Source organism: Eptesicus fuscus, chromosome 9, assembly GCF_027574615.1.
Source record: "Eptesicus fuscus isolate TK198812 chromosome 9, DD_ASM_mEF_20220401, whole genome shotgun sequence".
NCBI classification, from domain to species: domain Eukaryota; kingdom Metazoa; phylum Chordata; class Mammalia; order Chiroptera; family Vespertilionidae; genus Eptesicus; species Eptesicus fuscus.
In genome coordinates, this window is record NC_072481.1 from 71608090 (window position 1) to 71628156 (window position 20067).

The 20067-nt window shown below is 44.7% G+C and overlaps 1 protein-coding gene across 1 annotated transcript in view; it reads right to left on the reverse strand.

The window, feature by feature from the left end:
• The window catches only part of LOC103290201 (retinal-specific phospholipid-transporting ATPase ABCA4), a 121251-nt gene that overhangs the window by 47797 nt on the left and 53387 nt on the right, over positions 1-20067 (reverse strand). The window contains exons 12-19 of the mRNA XM_054721398.1: positions 19114-19319; positions 18338-18514; positions 16158-16380; positions 12532-12753; positions 10479-10683; positions 6738-6803; positions 3883-3972; positions 1267-1441 (exon numbers count right to left, since the gene is read on the reverse strand). Coding sequence (XP_054577373.1) covers positions 1267-1441; positions 3883-3972; positions 6738-6803; positions 10479-10683; positions 12532-12753; positions 16158-16380; positions 18338-18514; positions 19114-19319 — 1364 coding nt within the window. The remainder of the gene's footprint in view (positions 1-1266; positions 1442-3882; positions 3973-6737; positions 6804-10478; positions 10684-12531; positions 12754-16157; positions 16381-18337; positions 18515-19113; positions 19320-20067) is intronic.

Sequence of the window (20067 nt, forward strand, 5' to 3'; positions counted from 1 at the left end):
CAGCAGATGGCACTCAGGTCCCTTAGAAAAGTGAGGGGAGCTGAGCCGTAGAGGCTGAGCTTTCCCCTTCCCTGAACTTGGCCTTCAATCTCCAGGCTGTTTCTCTCTAAAACAAGCATGTTAAACTCTTGCCCGGGGGCCACATGCAGCCCACAATGAATATTTTTGCGGCCCAGCCAATATAACGGTATGTAAGAAACGTTTTAATAAAAATTTTGTAACTTAATTTTTACAATATCCTGTTATACATAATTATCAACAACGAACTACAAGGTTCGCTAGTGACTGATTACTATAATCGTGTTGTAGTCATTTCCCTTATGCGCCTTATGGGAATCGCACCATTTCTCTCCACTAATACTGGCAGCGAATATTTTAGCAGCTGATTGCCAAGTCCTTAGTCTTGGACTGACTTGCTTGGTGTGCACAACAGGAAATAGTTCGCTTTCAGAGAACAAGAAAAATAGGTTTATTTGCGTTATGTTTATTAATTTATGCAGTTATTCAGTGTCTGGTAAGTTAATGTTCAAGAAAAAAATATTAATTTCTATGAAAATGTTCCATTATTTTATGTTAATGATTACTCATTTATTTCAGCCCTTTGTATTCAGCATGTCTCTATGGAAATAAACCTATGTTTCTATGAAAATTGAAGCTTTTGTTTTTTTGTGGCCCACATGAACTTAAACCTTGTTTATTTGGCCCGTGTTAACCTCTGAGTTTGACATGCTTTCTCTAGAGACTGCACCGTTTTCACTTTCTCCAGAACTACCACCATCGGTAGGAAAAGGAATGCTCTTTGAAAATAAGTAAGAACTATCTTGACTGTGAGCATATGATGATGGTCATAATTTTATCACCACCACTGATGACAGTAACGCTAGGGGGGCTGGCGGGGGGAAAAGGACTGGCACTATCAGGGACAAGAGACAATTGTGGGGGGCCCTGGCTCTTCCCCACTGAACCATTATGACTTGGTGGCTCAGGAAGTCACTTCAACTCTCTGGATGTCTACTTCCTTGGCACACAAAGTAGCAAAAAACGTACCCCACCTCCCTCTACAACTCCTTGTGAGGATCAAATGAAACAATATACGTCAGTGAGCTTTGAATACTGCAGTGTGCTTTATACATTCATGGGGCACAAATACAGAGCACATTTTTGTCACTAAAATTCAGTGGGAAAGAGTAGGTTGAAGCTAAGAGGGAAAGAATAGAGCTGGAAAATGACAGGACAAATGACAATACAGCATCTTTGAAGACTCACAAAGTGGTGGTTTTCCCTGCTCCATTGTGTCCAAGGAAGGCAGTGATCTGGTTTTCATAGAAATTAATGCTAAGACGATCCACGGCTGGCCTGCCATGGGGCTCAAAAATCTTTACCAGATTCTTCACACATACCCCAGGAACCAGGCCTGGAAGCTCACGTTCAAAGAAGGAGTCTTGGAGGGGAAAAATGAACACAAGGTAAATATGACGTCTTATGTACACGTTCCCCATAATCCTTTCTTCAGACCATTGTCTTCTGCCTATAATTTCACCTGCCCCCATGGCTTTAGCTGTGACCTTTGTAAGGATGACTACAGAATAATAATGGCAATAGTAGTACCTTGTATTTATTGAACAGGCACTATACAACTAGTGGCCCGGTGCATGAAATTCATGCACATTAAAAGGAAATTAATTAGAGGAAATATTTCAATATTGCTATTTGCTCTTTCTCTATAATAGAAGTGTCAGAGATGAAAAAAATTAGTGAAATGTACACTGATTGGCCAGATTATTATGATCTCTGAACTCATAATAATCTGGTCACTCAGTGTATATCCTATATAATAAAAGGCTAATATGCAAATTGTCCCCTCGACCAGGAGTTCGACCAGCAGGCAGGCCAGCCAACCGCCCATGTCCCCTGCGTTCAGAGATCATAATAATCTGGCCACTCAGTGTATATGAAAATCTCCCTCCTGTCAGAGTCTGGGGCATGCCGCAGGACCCAGAGTCAAGTTTCCACCCACCTGCTCACGCCTCAAAATCGTGCAAGACCGAGACCCTGCCGGCCCCACCCCAATCAAGCCCTGCCAGATGGGGGGCGTGGGCTCAGGTCCCCCATCCCTGGTGCTGGGGCAGGAGATGCAGCCTCAGGTCCCCCAGCTCCAGTGCCAGGGTGGGGAGAATGGCCTCAGATCCCTCATCAAGGCCCACCGGGTGGGGGGCACAGTCTTAAGTCCCCTGTCAAGCCCAGCCGGGTAGTGTGTGTGGCCTCAGGTCCCCCAGCCCCAGCGCCGGGGCGAGGGGTGTAGCCTCAGGTCTCCCATCAAGCCCCGCCTGGAGGGGGGCACAGCCTCAGGTCTCCTGGTGCAGCCTCAGGTCCCCCAGCCCTGGCACAAGGGCATGCCGACCATTTGCATATTAGCTCTTTATTATATAGGATACCCCATTTCACCCTTTTAACAGCTCCATGGGGTACATATTATTATGCCCATTTCTATAGATGAGGAAACTTAAGACTCAGAGACATCAAGGGTCCAATCAAGGTCACAAGGTTCATGAGTAGCAGAGATGGGATTTGAACCCACAGTGCACTTACTATCTATATGGGGAATCAGCCCTAAACTCAATCTTCAGTCCCAGGCCCTCATTTCCAACAGTCTGTGGGGCATTTCCTCATGGATTTCTGTAGCGGCTCAGGCTCCTCTTTTTCCCAAAACAACACTGTCCTTCAGACTCTCCCATGTCCATTCTTGGAGCCATTCTCCTAGTCACCTTGGCTCAAATCTTTGAGGCAACTTGGACAACTCCAGAGTTTCTCCAATGAAGTGAGTAGGACAGTCCACTTTTCTCCAATACTGTCCCTCAAACTCAACCCCTGCACTTTTCTACTCCCACATGCCCCTCCATCGCAGACCCTCATCACCGTAGTGTCCGCTTCTCCCTGGCGTCCAGGCTCTCCCTGCTTTAGTTCATCCTATACAGCACTACTTAATTTGCATCTTAGCATTGTAGGTCTGGGCATTTACTCCCCTGCAAAAACCATCCCAACACTTCTTATCTCTGTTCCTCCTGGCCTTGCCTATAACAGATGGGACCAGCCTCCAGCCCCTTGATTTCAGCTTTGGTTTTTCACTCTGGGAGAAGGGTCTTCTCAGAGGTGCTGTTGACTGCAAATCACCTCTCTGAGGAGCTGCAGGCCACTGACCTCAGCCTTGTGAAACGGCACCTGGGGTGGGCCAGAAGCACGGAGGCCCGAACCTCGTGCAACGTCAGGCAAAGTCAGAGGCCAGGCTGCCTCTCTAACCCAGGGTGAGAAGAGCAAGAGCATTTTAGCATCCACAGAGAAATGCACATGCTTAGAGAACAGAGAACATTGGGAGAAGCACAGAGCTGGTTCAAGGGGGAAGGGAAGGGAGGCAAAGGCCAAGGGAGCACTTATAGCCTTGTTCATCAGCTCGGGAATCATTAGGTAACCTCCACGGCCAGGAAAGGCTTTTGAGGGCTTGAATGAATGGGCATCTAGATTTGTGAACCACGAGTGAAGTCAGCACCACTACACTCTTCCCCCAGCGCACAGAAGCATTTATTTTTGTCTTTCCTTATAGCTCATATCCGCCTTAAGTCCCAGTGACCCAAGTTATTGTTCTTGCTAAATCCTCGGAAGTCAGCACATTTGTGCAACTCACTTGGGATTTGCCTAACAAGGCAACATACTTGGTATTTGCTTTCTCCAGGAAATATGCGTTCATGTCTGGCTGGACCATTCATTCCGCAAACGTGCAGCTGGACCCTGGGAAGCTATCAGGGTCAACCCATGTCAACAGAGAGCGCCAGTTTCCTGGGTTCCTTCTCCTTGTCTCTGCTCTGCATTCTTTACTGAGGTTTTTACCTGTTGCTCCTTCTGGGTTCTCCGGGTCCTCCATTTCCTCTGTCACAGGTTCTGTCCTTTCCAGGGCCCTTGCTTCTCTGGTTGAACATCCTGCACCAACCAGAAGGCGCAGTCACTCTCCTGGTGAGAACTGTGCACCAGCAAAGGCAGAAAAGGGGGGGCAGGGGTGGGAGCAGAGTTTCCTATCATAACTTTTGAGTTTCATCAAAAGGCCAAGTCAAGCCCTAGCTGGTTTGGCTCAGTGGATAGAGCGTTGACCTGTGGACCAAAGGGTCATGGGTTTGATTCCGGTCAAGGGCATGTACCTTGGTTGCAGGGCTCCTCCCCAGCCCAGGCCCTGGTCGGGGCTCATGCAGGAGGCAACCAGTTGATGTGAGAGACACATCGATGTTTCTCTCTGTCTTTCCCTCTCTCTTCTACTCTCGTTAAAAATTATTGGAAAATATCCTCGGGTGATGATTAACAACAACAACAAAAAAGGCCAAGTCTGCATTCCCAGAGACCAGGCCTGAGCAGGGTCCTGCAACTTCTGACCTGCAGGTCTGTGGGGTTTTGAAAGTGGCCAGCGGTGCCCCCAGTGGCCACACTGTGTGACCTTTGCCCAGCACATGGGGAGGTTTTTTTTTTTACAGGAGTTTCACCTTATCCCCTTAACATGCCAGGAGAGGCCCTGATGTTGGATATTGTGATTCTATATTAACAAAACCAGGACTGAATTTGAAGTGGGTTAATTGTCTCTATCTCACTGGAAGTGCTTTTCACTCCAATCCCAAACATGTCAAAGCCGTGCTGAACCTTGAGGAAAAGTCCATTCAAGATGATGTCATGGGCAGCCAGCTTAATTTACAGGCTGAGAAATGGTTTACCAGAGTTGAGCCTGGTAGTGAAGTATGGTTTACACACACACACACACACACACACACACACACACACACACACACACCATGCATGTCACAGACACATTCTCACACTCACACATACTCTCTCACACCACACAACCACAACCACACCCACACCCACCCACATACACACACACAGAGGCATTTTTTTGTAACCTTGGCATTTGGTTTAAAAGGACAGCAGGACATCCTGGAAGGGGGGGGAGAAGCAGGAGAGCCAGCAGAGAGGACATCAGGGGCAGGAGGAAACCACTGTCACCAAGCTTCTAAGGCTCCTCCTCAAGCGCACCCACATGAATGGGGTGAGTTTATGATGCAGCAGCCAGCCAGGGCCTCTGTCCACGCCGCCCACTGTAGATGCACAGGTGTGTGACGGAGGGGCAAATACAGGCCTGCTGGTCACTCCAGTACCTCCACTTGCGCTTCCTGAAGGGTTTTTAATCTATTGTCCACAATTCCTTTGATCGTTATTAGTTATGATACTGTACTAACGTGTAATAAAATAGTAGGAGGAAATACTCTTCTAAATACTTTAGTCATTGGAGTGAGTTCCTTGTCAGGAAATGTGGTCTCAGTTCCAGACTTTGTCCCTCGTGACCAATGGGAACTTGGGCAAGACACTGGGTGTCTCTTGGGCTCCATTTCTTCATCTGTGAAAGCAGGGGGTTAGGTGGAGAAGCCCAGCTCTCTTCTGATTATAGAGAGATTTAGGAATCTATTTCAGTCTAGTCGGTGAGACCCATGAAAAATATTTGGCTTCTGTTGGCAAAAATATGTGTTTCATTTTTGAAGGAGTACATTTGTTCTAAGATTTTATTTTTATATTTTTGAGAGGCAGAGTATCTGCTGAGATTGTAGGGGGAGGGGGAGGGTAAAAGCCCACAAATCCTGATATTCATTGAAATCATTCCAGAAACACACACTTGTGTTGAAAATTACCGTTTATAACTTTAGAACATTCTCATTCATAATTTAATGGATTACAACTTTATTATAGTAGAAATTTAGAAGTTTATAGATAGACAAGACAGACAAACCAACATAATGGAAAAATACTGAGCTGTGGAAGTGCTGTTTGTTTGAATCATTAAAAAAAGAAAAAACCCACCCAAGCCTTTTAAAGGCCCGAGGCTAATCCCCTAGAGAAAACAAACACCTATCTTAGTGCTTAAAGGATAAATGCTGGCTCCGGCCCAAAAATATAAAGTTAAAAGCAGGTAGATGAGGAATAAACAGATTGGAAAATCTTTCCTTTGTTTCCAGAACCTCCCAGCTCCGGGGGAGTCCCGAGCTCTCAAGTTAGGAATGTTCGCTGCCTTCTCATAACCTCACAAAAGAATCTGGGGCTTTTCTGGAACTCTCTCTCAGGCCTCCTGTCCTGTTCAGTAGGAAAGGCAAATTTTATCTAAGATGCATTGTGGCCAAATGCCCTTTGAGCCCTCTTCCACAACCACCATGAAGATCAATGCTAGGAGAGCCTGCGATATTTGCCTTGAAGACCACAGCCCCACCCCAGCCTCTGGTCGAGTCCTTCCCCTAAAAGAATGAATTAGTTCATACTTTGAAAAGGTGAAGAGAAATGAAAAAGGAGGCGGTAGAAGATGAATGCAAAGGTTCCTTCATGATTCTGTGGATCTCTTTGCTTTAAATTGAAAAGCTGCGGAAGTCATTTGTACCCTAAAGTGGCTTGGCCTTCTTTTACTAGGGCAGTTTCATCCACTGGGCGAAAGCTGTGCAATGCTCAGCCACTCACCCTGGCCCAGACTCACAAAAGGTGGGTTCCCAGAAGCTATGTGGCTGAGCTCCCAGGAGGCAGCAGAGCAATCAGGAATCACACGCTTGATGTAAGAGCCACCTCTGTAACCTACACAGAGCCCCTGTGTAGCCAAAGAAGTTAGTTTCAAACATTAAACTGTGATTTTAAAAAAAAAAAATTTAAAATTAAAAGAAACTCACCTTCACCGCCAAGCCAATAGGACTCTTGCAGAAGGAAGTACCAAGGAAGTGGTGTTCCATAGTCCCCTAAAAATAAGCAAATAAAGAGAGAAAGCGCAAGTCATCCTGCCTCACCACAGTTCTAGAAGAGCTAGAATTTATCTAAACCTCCAATTGTCACTACAGATATTTGTAGTTCATAAGCCTTCACACAGCTATCCATGGGATACCACAAAGACTACTCCTTCCAACATGTTTTAATCCAAAAGGTCATGTTTTTTAGGTGGAACCAGCAACACTAAGACTGATGATCTTGGGCGACATATGGTTTTCTAAGAAAGCATTTTATTACAGAATTTAATCTTGCCCTTTTCAATAATTACCAGGTAATAATAAGATGACAACCACTAACATTCGTTAGATGCTCTTTCTGTGTCAGGCATGACTGTTAGCATGTTCCACATGTTAAATAATTTAATCCTCAAAACTAGCCTAGGAGATAGGTGGGAGTAGTATTCCTGTGGATAAGGAAATGGAGGCATACTGAGTTTGAGTCATCTACCCAAGGTCATAGCTAATAAAACAGAGGTGTGGGAATTCTAACACTGGTATAGTGGTTCTAATATCACTGATTTAAACTCTTCCCGCCCAGCCCCCCACCCCATTATGCTGGAACCATCTGGGTTTCAAGGAAAAGGTTCCCAAATTTCTAGTCCAGTTCTCTTAGCAAGCTTTGCTCCCTGTAAAATGTTGATTTTGCCAGAATATTATCTTTTCTTAATAGTTACCCCATGTTTTATGGCTGCCGCTAGACTGTAAGCCCCTTTAGGGCAGACCTGGGTCTGTCTTTTCCACCCCTTTTCCAGAACCTGGTGGTAAACCTAACACTCGGGTGCTGCTTGGTAAATAGTTGTTGAACAAATTAAAGCTTTAGTTTGGCTAAAATAAAGTCCTTGAATTATGCATAAATTTCATTCTCAATTCAGCTAATTTTCACTTATCTCCTTCTAATGGCCCAGTGAGACAGAAAAATCTACAGCTGAGCAAATTCAAGTGTATTGCTCAAAGTCACTGTTACGGGTTGAATTGTGTAGCCTTCTCACAAAAAAAAAAAAAGAAAAAAAAAAGATATGCTGAGGTCTGTAGTAGAATATAAAACATACTTGGTCTTCATTTTCAGTTTCTGGCAGAGCTAAAACCCTTGGACTTGTTATTCATAATGAGCCCAGTTGTCAACCACACCTGAATTTATGCTACTGAGGTGATTCTGTGGGGCCCCTAAATAGCTTTATGATGGGGCTTGGTCACCAGAAAAACCAAATATGTAAAAAGGGGATGGGAACTTTCAGTCCCACCCCCACCTCTAGAGATGGGGTTATAAAAACTTGAACAACAAAATTCAGGGAGCTTGGAGGGTAGTGCACCTGGAGAGAGCAGGGAAGCTCCATGAACCACCCCTCCTCTACCTCACCCTATGAATCCCTTCATTTGTCTGTTCCTAAGTTGTATTCTTTATTATGGAGCTGTAACTAGGTAGACCACTTTCCTGAGTTCTGATGAGTTGTTCTAGTGAAATATTGAACCGGTGGTGGAGGGGTCAATATTTGGCCAGCTGACTACAAATACTGAATTTATAGTCAGCTGGCCCAAGTGTGGCAGCCTGGGCACAGCATTTGCAGCTGGCGTCTAAAGTGGGAGCAGTCTTGTGGGACTGAACCTGTGGGGACGGCACTAATTCTGGAAAATTACTATCAGAGTTGAATTGAATTGGAGAATTGTTTGATGTTGGAAAAATGACACATTTGGTATCAGAAACAAAGACACCAGAGTCCTCAGAATCTGGGTCTTGTTAGGAAATCAAGTCATTGTGCCCTGGTTGGTGTTCTCAGTGGTTAGAGCATCACCCTGCACACATAAGGGTCTCAGGTTCGATTCCCAGTCAAGGGCATGCACCTGGGTTGCAGGTTCAATCCCTACCTCATTCAGGGTATATGTGGGAGGTTACCAATTGATATGTCTCTCTCACATTGATATCTCTCTCTCTCTCTCTCTCTCTCTCTCTCTCTCTCTCCCTCCATCCCCTCTCTCTGAAAATCAATGGAAAATATATCCTCTGGTAAGGATTAAAAAAAAAAAAGGGGAATAGAATCATTGCAGGTGTGATTAGTTGAGATTAAGTCACACTGCACTAGGGTGGGCCCCTAATCCAATGTGACTGGTGTCCTTATAAGAGGATGACCACGTGAAGATGGACACAGAGACAACAACATGTGAAGAGGGAGGATTTTAGCAACTCATCTACAATCCAAGGAATTCCAAAGATTGCTGAGAAACCACCAGAAGCTAGGAAGAGGTAAGGCAGGGTCCTTCCCATACAGGTTTCCGAAGGAACATGGCCCTGCCAGCTACTTGACTTTGGATTTCTAGCCTCCAGAATCTGTGAGATGACAAATTTCTGTTGTTTTAAGCCTCCAGTTTGTTATAACAGCCTAATCCAAACCCAGGCCTCCTGACTCAGCCTAATGATCTTTGTCCTATTTCAGACTTGCTGCCTTCATATTTCTGCCAGCAAATGCTGCCCTGAGATGATCTGAGACCTGTCCCTTGCCAGGGACGAGGCTCAGTCTCCCTCTCCCCTGCCAGCTCCTGGCCACAGCTTCGAGAGCCAAGCCATGGATTCCTTAGCACAAGGTGGCTGCTGGTTGGCTTGGAGACCACTCAAATGGAGGTGGGACTTCTCTAGCTACCAGGAAAGATTAATTTGAAGGAAAATCTGATTTCTCCAAAGCAAATACAAAAATATGCAAACAGCAAAATTTAATTCAGGGGCTGATTTTCCATAATGAAGATATTTATCTACCCAAAGTAGGGTATTATTCTGGGCACTGAAACTATAATAGTGAACAAAACAGACCAGGGCCCTGTCCTCATGGTCCACATTCTACTAGGAGAGGTTAATACACAAACATAAAGAAATAACATGTCAGATGGTGATTTTTAAAAAACAAAGTAGGATAAGGGAACATTAGCACTAAAGGATTATTATTAACATTGGGTTAGATATTTAGATAGTTTCAGTCTGGAAAGGTCCCAGTGATAATATGACATGAGACGAGAGACCTGAACAAAGTGAGGAAGCAAGCCTGCAGATATGAGTGTGTGTGTGTGTGTGTGTGTGTGTGTATGTGTGTGTGTGTGTAGAAACACCCCAGACACTAAGAACAGCAGGTGCAAAGGTCCTGAGGAAGAAATGAACTCAGTGTATTGAAGAACTACCATAAGGAGGCTGGTGTTGCTGCAGCAGAGATACATGGGGGTGATAGGAGATGAGGAAGATAGTTGAGGCAGGTAATGAAGAGTCTTGTAGACTAGGGTTAGGACATTGGATTTTACTCTGAACAAGAGGAAATGCCACTGGAGAGACTTGAATGGAAGGTTAACACTGTGTAACCTAGATTCTGAAGGATCTCTGAGTACAGTGGGGAGAACAGACTGGTAGGAGGTGGTAGCGGCAGAAGGAGGCCTGGACTGGGAACCTTGTGTAGAGATGGGGACAAGAGATTGGATTCTGGATCTGTTTCAATTGTGGAGTCAACAGCATTCACTTGGGGATTTTTGACTCCTGGATTTTAGTTTCAAATGCTGGTTCTGAGAACCCAAATTGAAAGAATTTAGAGAAGATGAGATTTAAACTAGATGAAAAGGTAGGGCTGGGGATCTGAAGAACTCAATTACTTTTACCCAATGAATAGGAACCCTTACCTGGAAACACCTGGTCAAGGTACCAGGCAAGCAAGCCATACAGAGCAGCATCGAGGAGCATCATCTTCATGGACATCAGGAAACTGAATTCATCCCCTTCCATGGGACTATTCCCAATATTGCTCCACTGCAGCCCCAGGCCTTGCTCCTCAAAGCGAGCCAGGTACTCAGTGCCAAAGCCAAATGCCACAGGAGACAGCAGGCTCTGCAGTGGGGCAAAGAGGGCACATGAGGTGAGCGGAGGGATTCTTACCCAACCCAACAGTGCTCAGATGCTCACAAGGTAGGGAGAAGGGCCAAGAGAGGGTCCTCATTGTGTTCAGGTGTAAAACCACCCCAGGGAGGGGTTAAGGCAGTCTTCCCACAGCACAAGAATTATAGGAATGCCTCCCAGGTCTCAGAGACCCCTGTCTACTACCCACTAGGCCACCTCTCACCTGATCAATGGAACACAGTTGTTTGATGGAGAAGACAAACACAATGCACACTGAGAGACCAAAGGTCCTCATGTCTTCCTCCCTACCTTCCCCTCCTTTCTGCCTCATTCTTAAGAACAAAGAAGCTAACTTGAGCAGCTTTGTGAGAATCCCATTAGGAGGGTCCACAAAGTCATCGGTTTCCTGGGGCAGGGTAAGGGGCTACTCAAGGGATGGTCTCATGACCTTCTGAGATCTGTCAGAGCCCAGAAAGGTGTCAGATAACATTGACTATCTCACCTTTTCCCATCTCCAAAATGGAGACACTCTCTTTTTAGGTTCTCTGTGGAGAGTACTAGTCAAGTGAATAGGTACTGTGCAGAGAAGGATGCCTTAAGAGGAAGTTCTCCAGCCACATCCTCACGGTGGCCCCTGACATGACAGAAAGCACATAGGCACAGGCAGAGGGATGAGCTATTCCCATTTCCTCTCCTCAGAGGCCTACCCATAGTTTGGAGGACCTAAGGTTGGGTTCAGAATGTTTCTCTGCAAAAAGAAGGGGTTCTTTAGCTATATGTTCACATAAATCATGTTTAAAATCTCAGCCCAGCCCTGATCCACACAGTTGCCAGAATTATAGCTTTCTGGTGGACCCACACACCCAAGAATCTAGCTGTGGTCTCAAAATACTGATCATCTAACCAGTATACCAAGATTGTCCAGCTCTACCCCCAGGCAGAGTCCCAAGGATTTCTTGCTACTAGCCCATTGTGATTATTTTAGAAATTGGGTGCTATAAATACAGCAATTAGTTTCCTATTTAACACAAAAAATAAAAGGCAGATGCCCTGGCAGCTCTGGAGCCAAATAAGTTTGAATTGTGAGAACAACGTAGACCTCAGATCTTTGCCCAACGAGAAGCAGGTGGTAGCCCTTCCCAACTGTACCGCACAGAGAACTGTGGACAGGGAGATTTTGGAGGGAAATTGCACCCCACAGGGCCCAGAAGTTCTTTAGCCTGGTGAAGGAGAGGGGAAATAGCCTATTTGAAAATGATTAAAGAAAAAACAATGGTGTTTGGGAATCATGAACTAAGAGGTCTCTTGTGCAATCAGAATTCCATTTTCTGGAGACCTCTCCTGGCAAGAGAGCCTGACTCTGGACCGGCTTATTTCTGCACCCCTTTCTGCATGCAATGGTGGATTATGATAAAGACAGTTGGAGATCTGCTCCAATTGAAATTCTTTTGGCAAAAAACAAAACTTTTCATTCATGGAAACATCTTTCTGGACAGAACAGTTAGGGGGGCAAGCTCCCTTACTTCTGAATCTTGTCAAAGGCCAGGAAAAGAAAACGGAGTGAAATGGGTCTGGCTGTTTTCCCCTTGTGGCCACACAAAGGACCTATGAGCTGAACTGGTTTTCAATTACTTCCCAGGGCAGACTAATCAAGCAGGTTTGGTGGGGAGGAACTGTCAGGTCACTCCTATACCCCCAGGTGTCCTTAAACCTTACTACTTCCCTTTGAGCCAAAAGGCAAAGTGGATCCCTTCAAAAGGTGGGTCAATCCTCTTAGATTGCTATAGACCCATAAGAGGAATTGTATCACATGCCAGAGGTGAGCCCTGGGTCCCTCACCATAGCCATCTTCAGGTCGGCTGTCATTCGGTCTTGCCAGGCAAAGCAGAGGATGTGAGGCAGGTAGAGGGTGAAGTAGAGGACACCACTGCAGGCTGCGGCCAGGCTGGCCCTGGAGAAGAAGGTGCTGAGCAGGAAGCACTGCATGATCGTGGCGGTGGAGAAAGCCAGCAGGAACAGGAAGAGGATGAACGGGTTGCTGTAATGCAGGATCCTTCCATGCTGAAACCAAAGAGGCCACTTGAGTGAGTAACTTCTATCCAGATCCAGGGGTGACCGTCCCTCTCAAGGGATGATCTCAACCAGTGAATCCAAGAACTTCAGAAGCCCTCTGCCCCAGAGGGATCTCTTCTACCAGCCTGTTGTTGGTGTCTGAATTTCCACATTTAAAACTTAACATATTGAGTTCCTTAAATTCTATGAATGCCATTTCCATAGGAGGGTAACACATTAGCAGTACCAACTAGTTACTATGTGTTAATTAAGCAAATTCTTGGTGGGATTTGAGCAGAGGAGGAAGATCTGCATAGGGGTCTTGGACCATCAACAGCTCTGGGGTATACTTAGCAGATGAGAAACAAAAAAAAGGAGATGGAATTAGCCGAGAAACTCATTTTACAGCATATAAAGGCAGCAATGGGTTCATGCTAAAAAATAAATAAAAAGAGGGGGATGGGAGACTATTCAATAAGCTTTTACATGTTGCCTAGGACCTGGCCTACTGAGTCAATCATTTGCACTTGTATTCTGAGATTTGCCACTCACATAAGTGAAAATATCAGTAATTAATCCATATCACTTGAAAGTAGATTAATACCTCCCCATCCATAATATTATACACATTCATTTCACAGAACCTGTGAGTAATACTCAGTATCTTCACATTAATTAATGATTTAATCACTTTGGCTGTATAAAGAATAGATCCAAACTAGCTATTTTTAATAAATGAGCTGCTGCCAGTTACATTATAGAACAGATTGAAATGTTAAAATGAATTAGGGCTTATTGGTTCTTCTTTCCTATGGCATCCTATGAGGATTTTTACCCTTTGCACATAACTCCAAATATATATATATAGATTGCCCTGTTCTTCGAAACATAAAGATACAAATAAGGGTTCATCTGTTGATCAATGGTTCTGAATCATTGGTAGTGGTGCCCTGCAGCACTGGGTTCCTCTCAGGGGAAAAGAGAGACCAATTAGCAAGATTTGTCATGGGCATTTGAGAGCTGAGTAGAACAAATGTGCTACTTATCTGCTGTTGCTACTCTTTCTCTTCCATTCATGCTCTCATGCCAGCTGGGCTTTGGTAGAACAGATTTTTAAAAATAGAATAAAACAAATGGCAAAGAGAGGTGGAAGAAATCCATGCTTAACTATAACTAAACTTTGAGGAAATCTAAATAAAAGTCAAGATAAAGACTCAGAGCTTATGATTTTGTGTCGAAGTGGTCTCTACATTACCCTGGAAAGCTCACTCCTTTCCCTTAATCTCCTTAATCACACACAGTGCAATAAAAGCAAGTCCACAGCTAAACCTGTGGCGTTTGGCTGGAAGAATTTTAAGATGGTTGTTGCTATTCTCAGAAGAATGAAATCCATTTCTTATCTCAGCTCAAAGCAAAGTCCAATAAACTTCCAGGGCTTTATAATTTCTCATGGATTGAAGGCAGAGATGAAATTCACTTGACCGATTCAACAAGCATTGGCTTTGGTTTCCTGTAAAAACCACTTTTCTCTTTTGCTCTTAAAAGCTTGAATAACAAGTGAACCTTCCCATTGTACCAGCTTCCAGCTTCTTTCCTGCATAGCTGAGGTGGGAAGGGAGGACAAGGGAAAGATGGGAGTGTCGTTAAAAGGAAAACCCTGTTTTGCTGTAGAAAGCTCTGTTTCCATCATTAGTAGAAGAACAATGTTCTGGTTCCCACAAGGCGGAAGCTTTTTGTACAAGCAACTCGTGGTGAACATTCTTTACCTCACATCCTAGAAGCTTTGAAGTCCTGGTGCTCATTCTTAGGAAGGCAGATCTCAATGTCACCAGCAGCAAGTCTCATGGTCATTGCATGATGTCATGCAGGTTTATGTATTTTGTGTAAGTCAGATGCTTATGCATTTTGACTCCTTTAGTTCTGAGGACACAAATGTCTTGGTAGTGGGGAAAGTAGCAGACTGAAGGAACAAGGGATGCCTAGAGAAAGACAAGGTGCTCAGCTTTCCCTCAACTCTGTGCATCAGAATGACCTCTACACCAGCATTAGTGTTGTTGTTGTTAATCCTCACTCAAGGATCTTTTTCCATGGATTTTTGTTTTTGTTTTTAGGGAGTGCAAGAGAGAGGAAAGACAGAGAGAAACATATTGATTGGTTACCTCCTGCTTGTGCCCTGACCAGGGCCTGACCGAGGGAGGAGCCTGCAACCAAGGTACGTGCCCTTGACTGGAATCAAACCCAGAACCCTTTGGTCTGCAGGCCGATGCTCTATCCACTGAGCCAAACTGGCTAGGGTAGCATTGGTTTTGATAGTGCTCTAGTTCACTGGACTTGAGTGCAACACTAAAATCAAAACCCCTCAGACCTAGTACATTTTACTGCATAAGGAAGGGATAGGATTTAATTTAAATGGATATGTATTGGTTGGACAGGATATGTAATAGAACATAAATGAACCAGGTAGGCACCAGGCATGGTCCAGCATGGATGGCATACAATTAACCAGAGTCTGTGGGTCAATACACATTGCCTAGTGCAAAGGGTCACTGAATATGATGATGGTAAAGAGGCAGAATGAGCTTGGTGACACCATATAAGGAGCTTGCAAAGCCTGAGTCTAAAACTTTTATCAAATCTTACCAAATAAATACCAAAAACTACCTAAATTTATGTCCTTATCACTCTGGAGGAACTAAAAATGAAGGATAATAGCGTGAAATAATATAAAATAGTATGAAGTAATTGTGAAATAATGAAATAGTGTTTTATTCCCAAGTCTGGCTTGTGAAGGAAGGAACTGCAAATTTGCAGAGGATGGACCTGTGCATGCTGTCGGAGGCCATAAAACTTCTATCTCTGAGAAAGGATAGGCTCCGAATTCCATCCTTTGAAACAGAGGTCTTGAAGATTCTGCAGTCAGCAGGATGTTCTGTGGTCAAACCATGAATGGTCAGACCATGAAGATAATTAAACAGTACAGGTCCCCTCTCCTAATACACTGAAAAGACTCTCCACATCCCAACCCAGCTGGTGGTTGGGACTGTAATCCCAAGGGAATATTCTTTGTATTAATTTCTTCTGTGTTTAAAAGGAGAGAACCCTTTACACATAAAATAACCCTGTTCTGGGCTCTGCTAATAGCAGCTTCTACAGATAAATCCATGGAAAGGGGCTAGAAAATCTATGTAGACTGTGGCTCTCTGGGTGGGAAGTAGGAGCAGGGAAGATACTATGACACAGTGGCTTCTTCGGTGAGACTTTATCTCTCTTTCTTCCACCTTGGCTGAAAGGGCTGGGCAGTTGCATATCATACAATTCTTGGTGACTAATCTAGGCACAATTTCATTAACAGGCATAAAGGTGGGAGGAACAAAACTACTCAGGATTTTCTGGGCCTTTTCCATCTGGCTTACCATGATGAATATTGTCAGGAGGAAGATGCTCATTGACATGATAGAGAAGCTGTCCAGGAACCAGGTACACCAAATCACTGTGTTGGAGACACCCTGATTTTTCAAGGTCTCCTTCAGTCTCAACTCCTTCTCCAAGACGATGCTCTTTACAGTCATGGAAACAGAATAGATCCAGGCCAGCACCATGAAGATAGGGAAACAGCGGTTCAGGATGATCATAAAACTGAAGCAAGAGGAGAGAAGCAGAATAATAGAATTCCCTGTACCTGATAGAGGTAGAGTAAATGTTTGTTGAATGAATGTGTTAAGAACAAAGCCCTGGTATAGGAAAGGCAGGAAAATCTCCAAATGGGCTTGAATCGTTAATACATTGCACTTTCCCCTGAAGGATTATTTTTTCTTTAGAGCAGGATGGTAGCTTTTTGGTTGGCTCAGATGAATGCTCTATAAGTAAAATGTGTAAATAAAATTGTACTATATATGTTACACAGTATATACCTACTTGTAAGATCTTGAAGGAAAGTACTGCAGACTTGCTGATGTGGCATGTGACTGGAGTAGACAGATATATATCAATTGACATGGAAGCCCAAGAATATGGACCACAAATAAAGAGAACTAGTGGTGGTGAGATCAATACTTGAACTCCCCAAGGGGGTAGCACTATCTACCCTGGAGGATCAAACCCCAGTTATGCAGGAAGATTCACAAAATAACTAATCAGAGTGGCCCTTTCAGAGGGCCACCAACAAATCAATCAGTGATCCAATAGCCACTGACTCCACCAGCCACGTACCTGTGGAGTAAATCTGTGGCTATCCCTTCCGGATGGCTATCCCTTGACCATCTAGAATTACTTTATTGTGAACTTTATACCTGTTTTCCCTGTGCTTGATATGCTAGTAAATCCCCTGAAATTATTATCTATTGAAAACTATTGGGTGTCACAGGAAGGGCCCAATTATAGCATGGGAGGATTTCATTCAAGATGGCCCTAGGGAGAGAATTATAAACTCATAAATCCTGCACTTCTGGGACCTGCCACCAGAGGGCTCTCACACACTGAATGGCCAGAATCCTTATTGTCTCCTTATTGTCTCCTCACTGTCTACCCCACTACCTTGCCAGCCACTCCTATTCTGATCCTAAAAGTGGAACTTGGACTTTTGCCCCTGGCTTCACTTTCCATCTCTGTCTAATGATGCAACCCAAACTGATACAGAATGGTCGCTGCTAGCTCTGTAGTCTTCTGTAGAGTCCGTCAAGGAAGGAGAATGGATTGTTCTAGGATGTTGAAAGAGGGTTTCCTGTGCCCATACTGGGTTTTATTTCATTGTCTTGCCAGCTGGCAAGTCTACTCTTCCTTTCTTCAGGCTGTGCATGTTTCTCTCCGCCACAGACACACATGAACACTGTGGTGAACGTCCCCGTTGGTTTCTAGGAGTTGAATCCCTAAGCCCATTGTACATCTCTGCCTCTGTCCTGGGAGCATTTCTGTCCCCATCCACCATGGTAAATGAGCCCTCCCAGCCCCCTCTGCCTCTCTGTCCCTCTCTTTACCATCCCCCAAATGCATGTTCAGAAAACACTAGGTTACTTGCTTTGCTTGTTACTGGCCAACAAATGTACAGGCCAGGCCTGGGAATGGGGGTGGGCAGGCAGGGAGGACCTGAGCTCATCCAACACATTCCTCCACCTTTTCACTAAGCATACAGCATGGGAATGTTAATGAGGGAAGGAGCTGCATTATTCTGAGGCTCCTAGGAACCAGACCTACTTGCAATGCAGAGTCCTCATTTGTTGATTTGGCAATCATTGGGCAAACACTGACCAGAACCCTTCCACATACCAAACATACTATGTAGTAGAAATTTAAAAAGCCTTTATCCCTTCCCCCAACCTCACTCATTTGATTTAATTTTCACCTTCCCTTTTCCACCCACAAAACCAACTCCTTTCTCCCTGCCACTTCACTTGCCCATCTGGCCCTGCCTGGAGCCAGCCTGGGAGAAGCAGACTCCTCAGTCAGAGCTCCATTCTCTCCAAGCTGGACCTAGTACCCCAGTTTCTCTACAAAGAGACTAAAACCTGTGGAGCACACCCCCGCCCCCCCCCCCCCCCCCCCCCCCACAGCAAACTGATTAGCTCATCGCGAAAGGGATTTGGAGCCTCCCACTCACGAGTCATCCACGAAGCATGGGTATGGCATCTGCTGGAGGTAAATTCCAACAGGAACCTCAGCCTGGGCCTGACTCCTTGTGACCCCCTGTTCAATCATGTCCTGCAGATAGGCAAACCCTCCCCAGATGTATCGAAAATCTTCCACGGGATCAGCTCTGGGACCAGGATCCCAATACCTAAGAAAAAAACGGAGGGAGGGGTGAAGGATGGGAAGGGGAATGGACACCTCACAAGCACAAGGTGACTCAGAACCCACTCTGGAAACCTTTCCCCAATCAAGTTATCCAATTCTGATTTCTAGCTACAATTTAAATCTCAGTTATGACTATTAGCCACAACGTGACTTGTAATTGCTTTCATTCAAGGACTCTACTTTGAGCTTTACAAGATTTCCTATTTTCTCTCATTTAACTGTATTAATTTAGAGACTGAGTCCAGTTTCAATCTCTCACTCTGTACCAAATGTAATTTCTCAGTGACTCTGAAGAAACACCATTTGCAGAATCTTCATATGAAGATAATTCAGTACATAGAGGTTTGTATCTCCAAGTTGCACAAAGGCCAGTCAGGGAAAAGTGCGGAGTTGAGGGTATGAAGAGAGGGTATCTGAGCTCTCCTGGCCCCACCAACTGGTTAGTTTAGTTCTTTGATACCAAAGTGTTCCTCTGCCTTTCCAGGTGACTCTCCTGTCCTAGGAGGAGATGGGTGGCCCCTCTCCTTGCCTCTTACATCCTTGGGGATGTCCAGGGCCTTCTGAGATTGCCTGAAACCTCACCTGTCTTTGATCTTATTGGTTTTCTCCACCACATCTATGTCCATCCGGATCTTGTACTTCACGTGGGGTGGTAGGGAGCTGGTCCAGGGATACATGTCAGGGAACACCACACCAGCCCAGAATCTGTTTTCCTCCAGCAGAGACAGGGCTCGTTGTGTGAGCTGGATCTCATCATCGTAGCTTTCAAATTTGTCCAGGACTAAGCACTACGGATAATCACAAAGGTTGGGAGAGTTTAAGGAACACCAACGGCAAAGATTCAATTGCAATAAGGGGCAAAGGATAAGGGCTGTTGCCCCAGGGGGTGGGGCAAATGCAAAGGGATCTATAAACTTACTGTTTGCTTAACTCTGGAGTCTGGTGTTAATTTTTCAATGTGTCTAGATTTGGGGGTGAAAGCGGGCTAGGAAATGCTGACTTGCTTTAAAATCCTGCAGATTTAGCCAGGTCTGTACAATCCGGCTGTCCAAGGCTGTCCAAATATGCAAGTTGTCAAAATGACAACAATACCCACAGCTCTCACTCCCCAGCATGGGAGTCAAGGGAGTGGGGTCACATTGAATACGGGCTGCTTTGAAGATCAGAAAGCCTGCCGATAAAAGAGTTTTAAAGACAGAAACAGTGAACCTTCCTGCCTCTCTGCAAACACGCAAGGAAGGCCAGCTGAGGGAAGAACAAGGAGGGCCAGAATGAGTTAGTCAGAGAACCATTTCCAATCACAGTATTATGACAGGTAATGCCAGTAAAGGAGGAATTTCCTGATATATCTTTTTTCTCCCCCAGAACAGAAAAAAAAAAAAATCATCACCTACAGAAGAGGAAAACTAAGAATTTCACTTAATTTGAATATTAGAAGTTGTTTATAAGATCATTAAAATATTATATGGCACTTGGATCTGCTTTTTCCTTGACCTCTTGTTCCTATAATACACTAGGGTTGCTGTGTTGATGTTT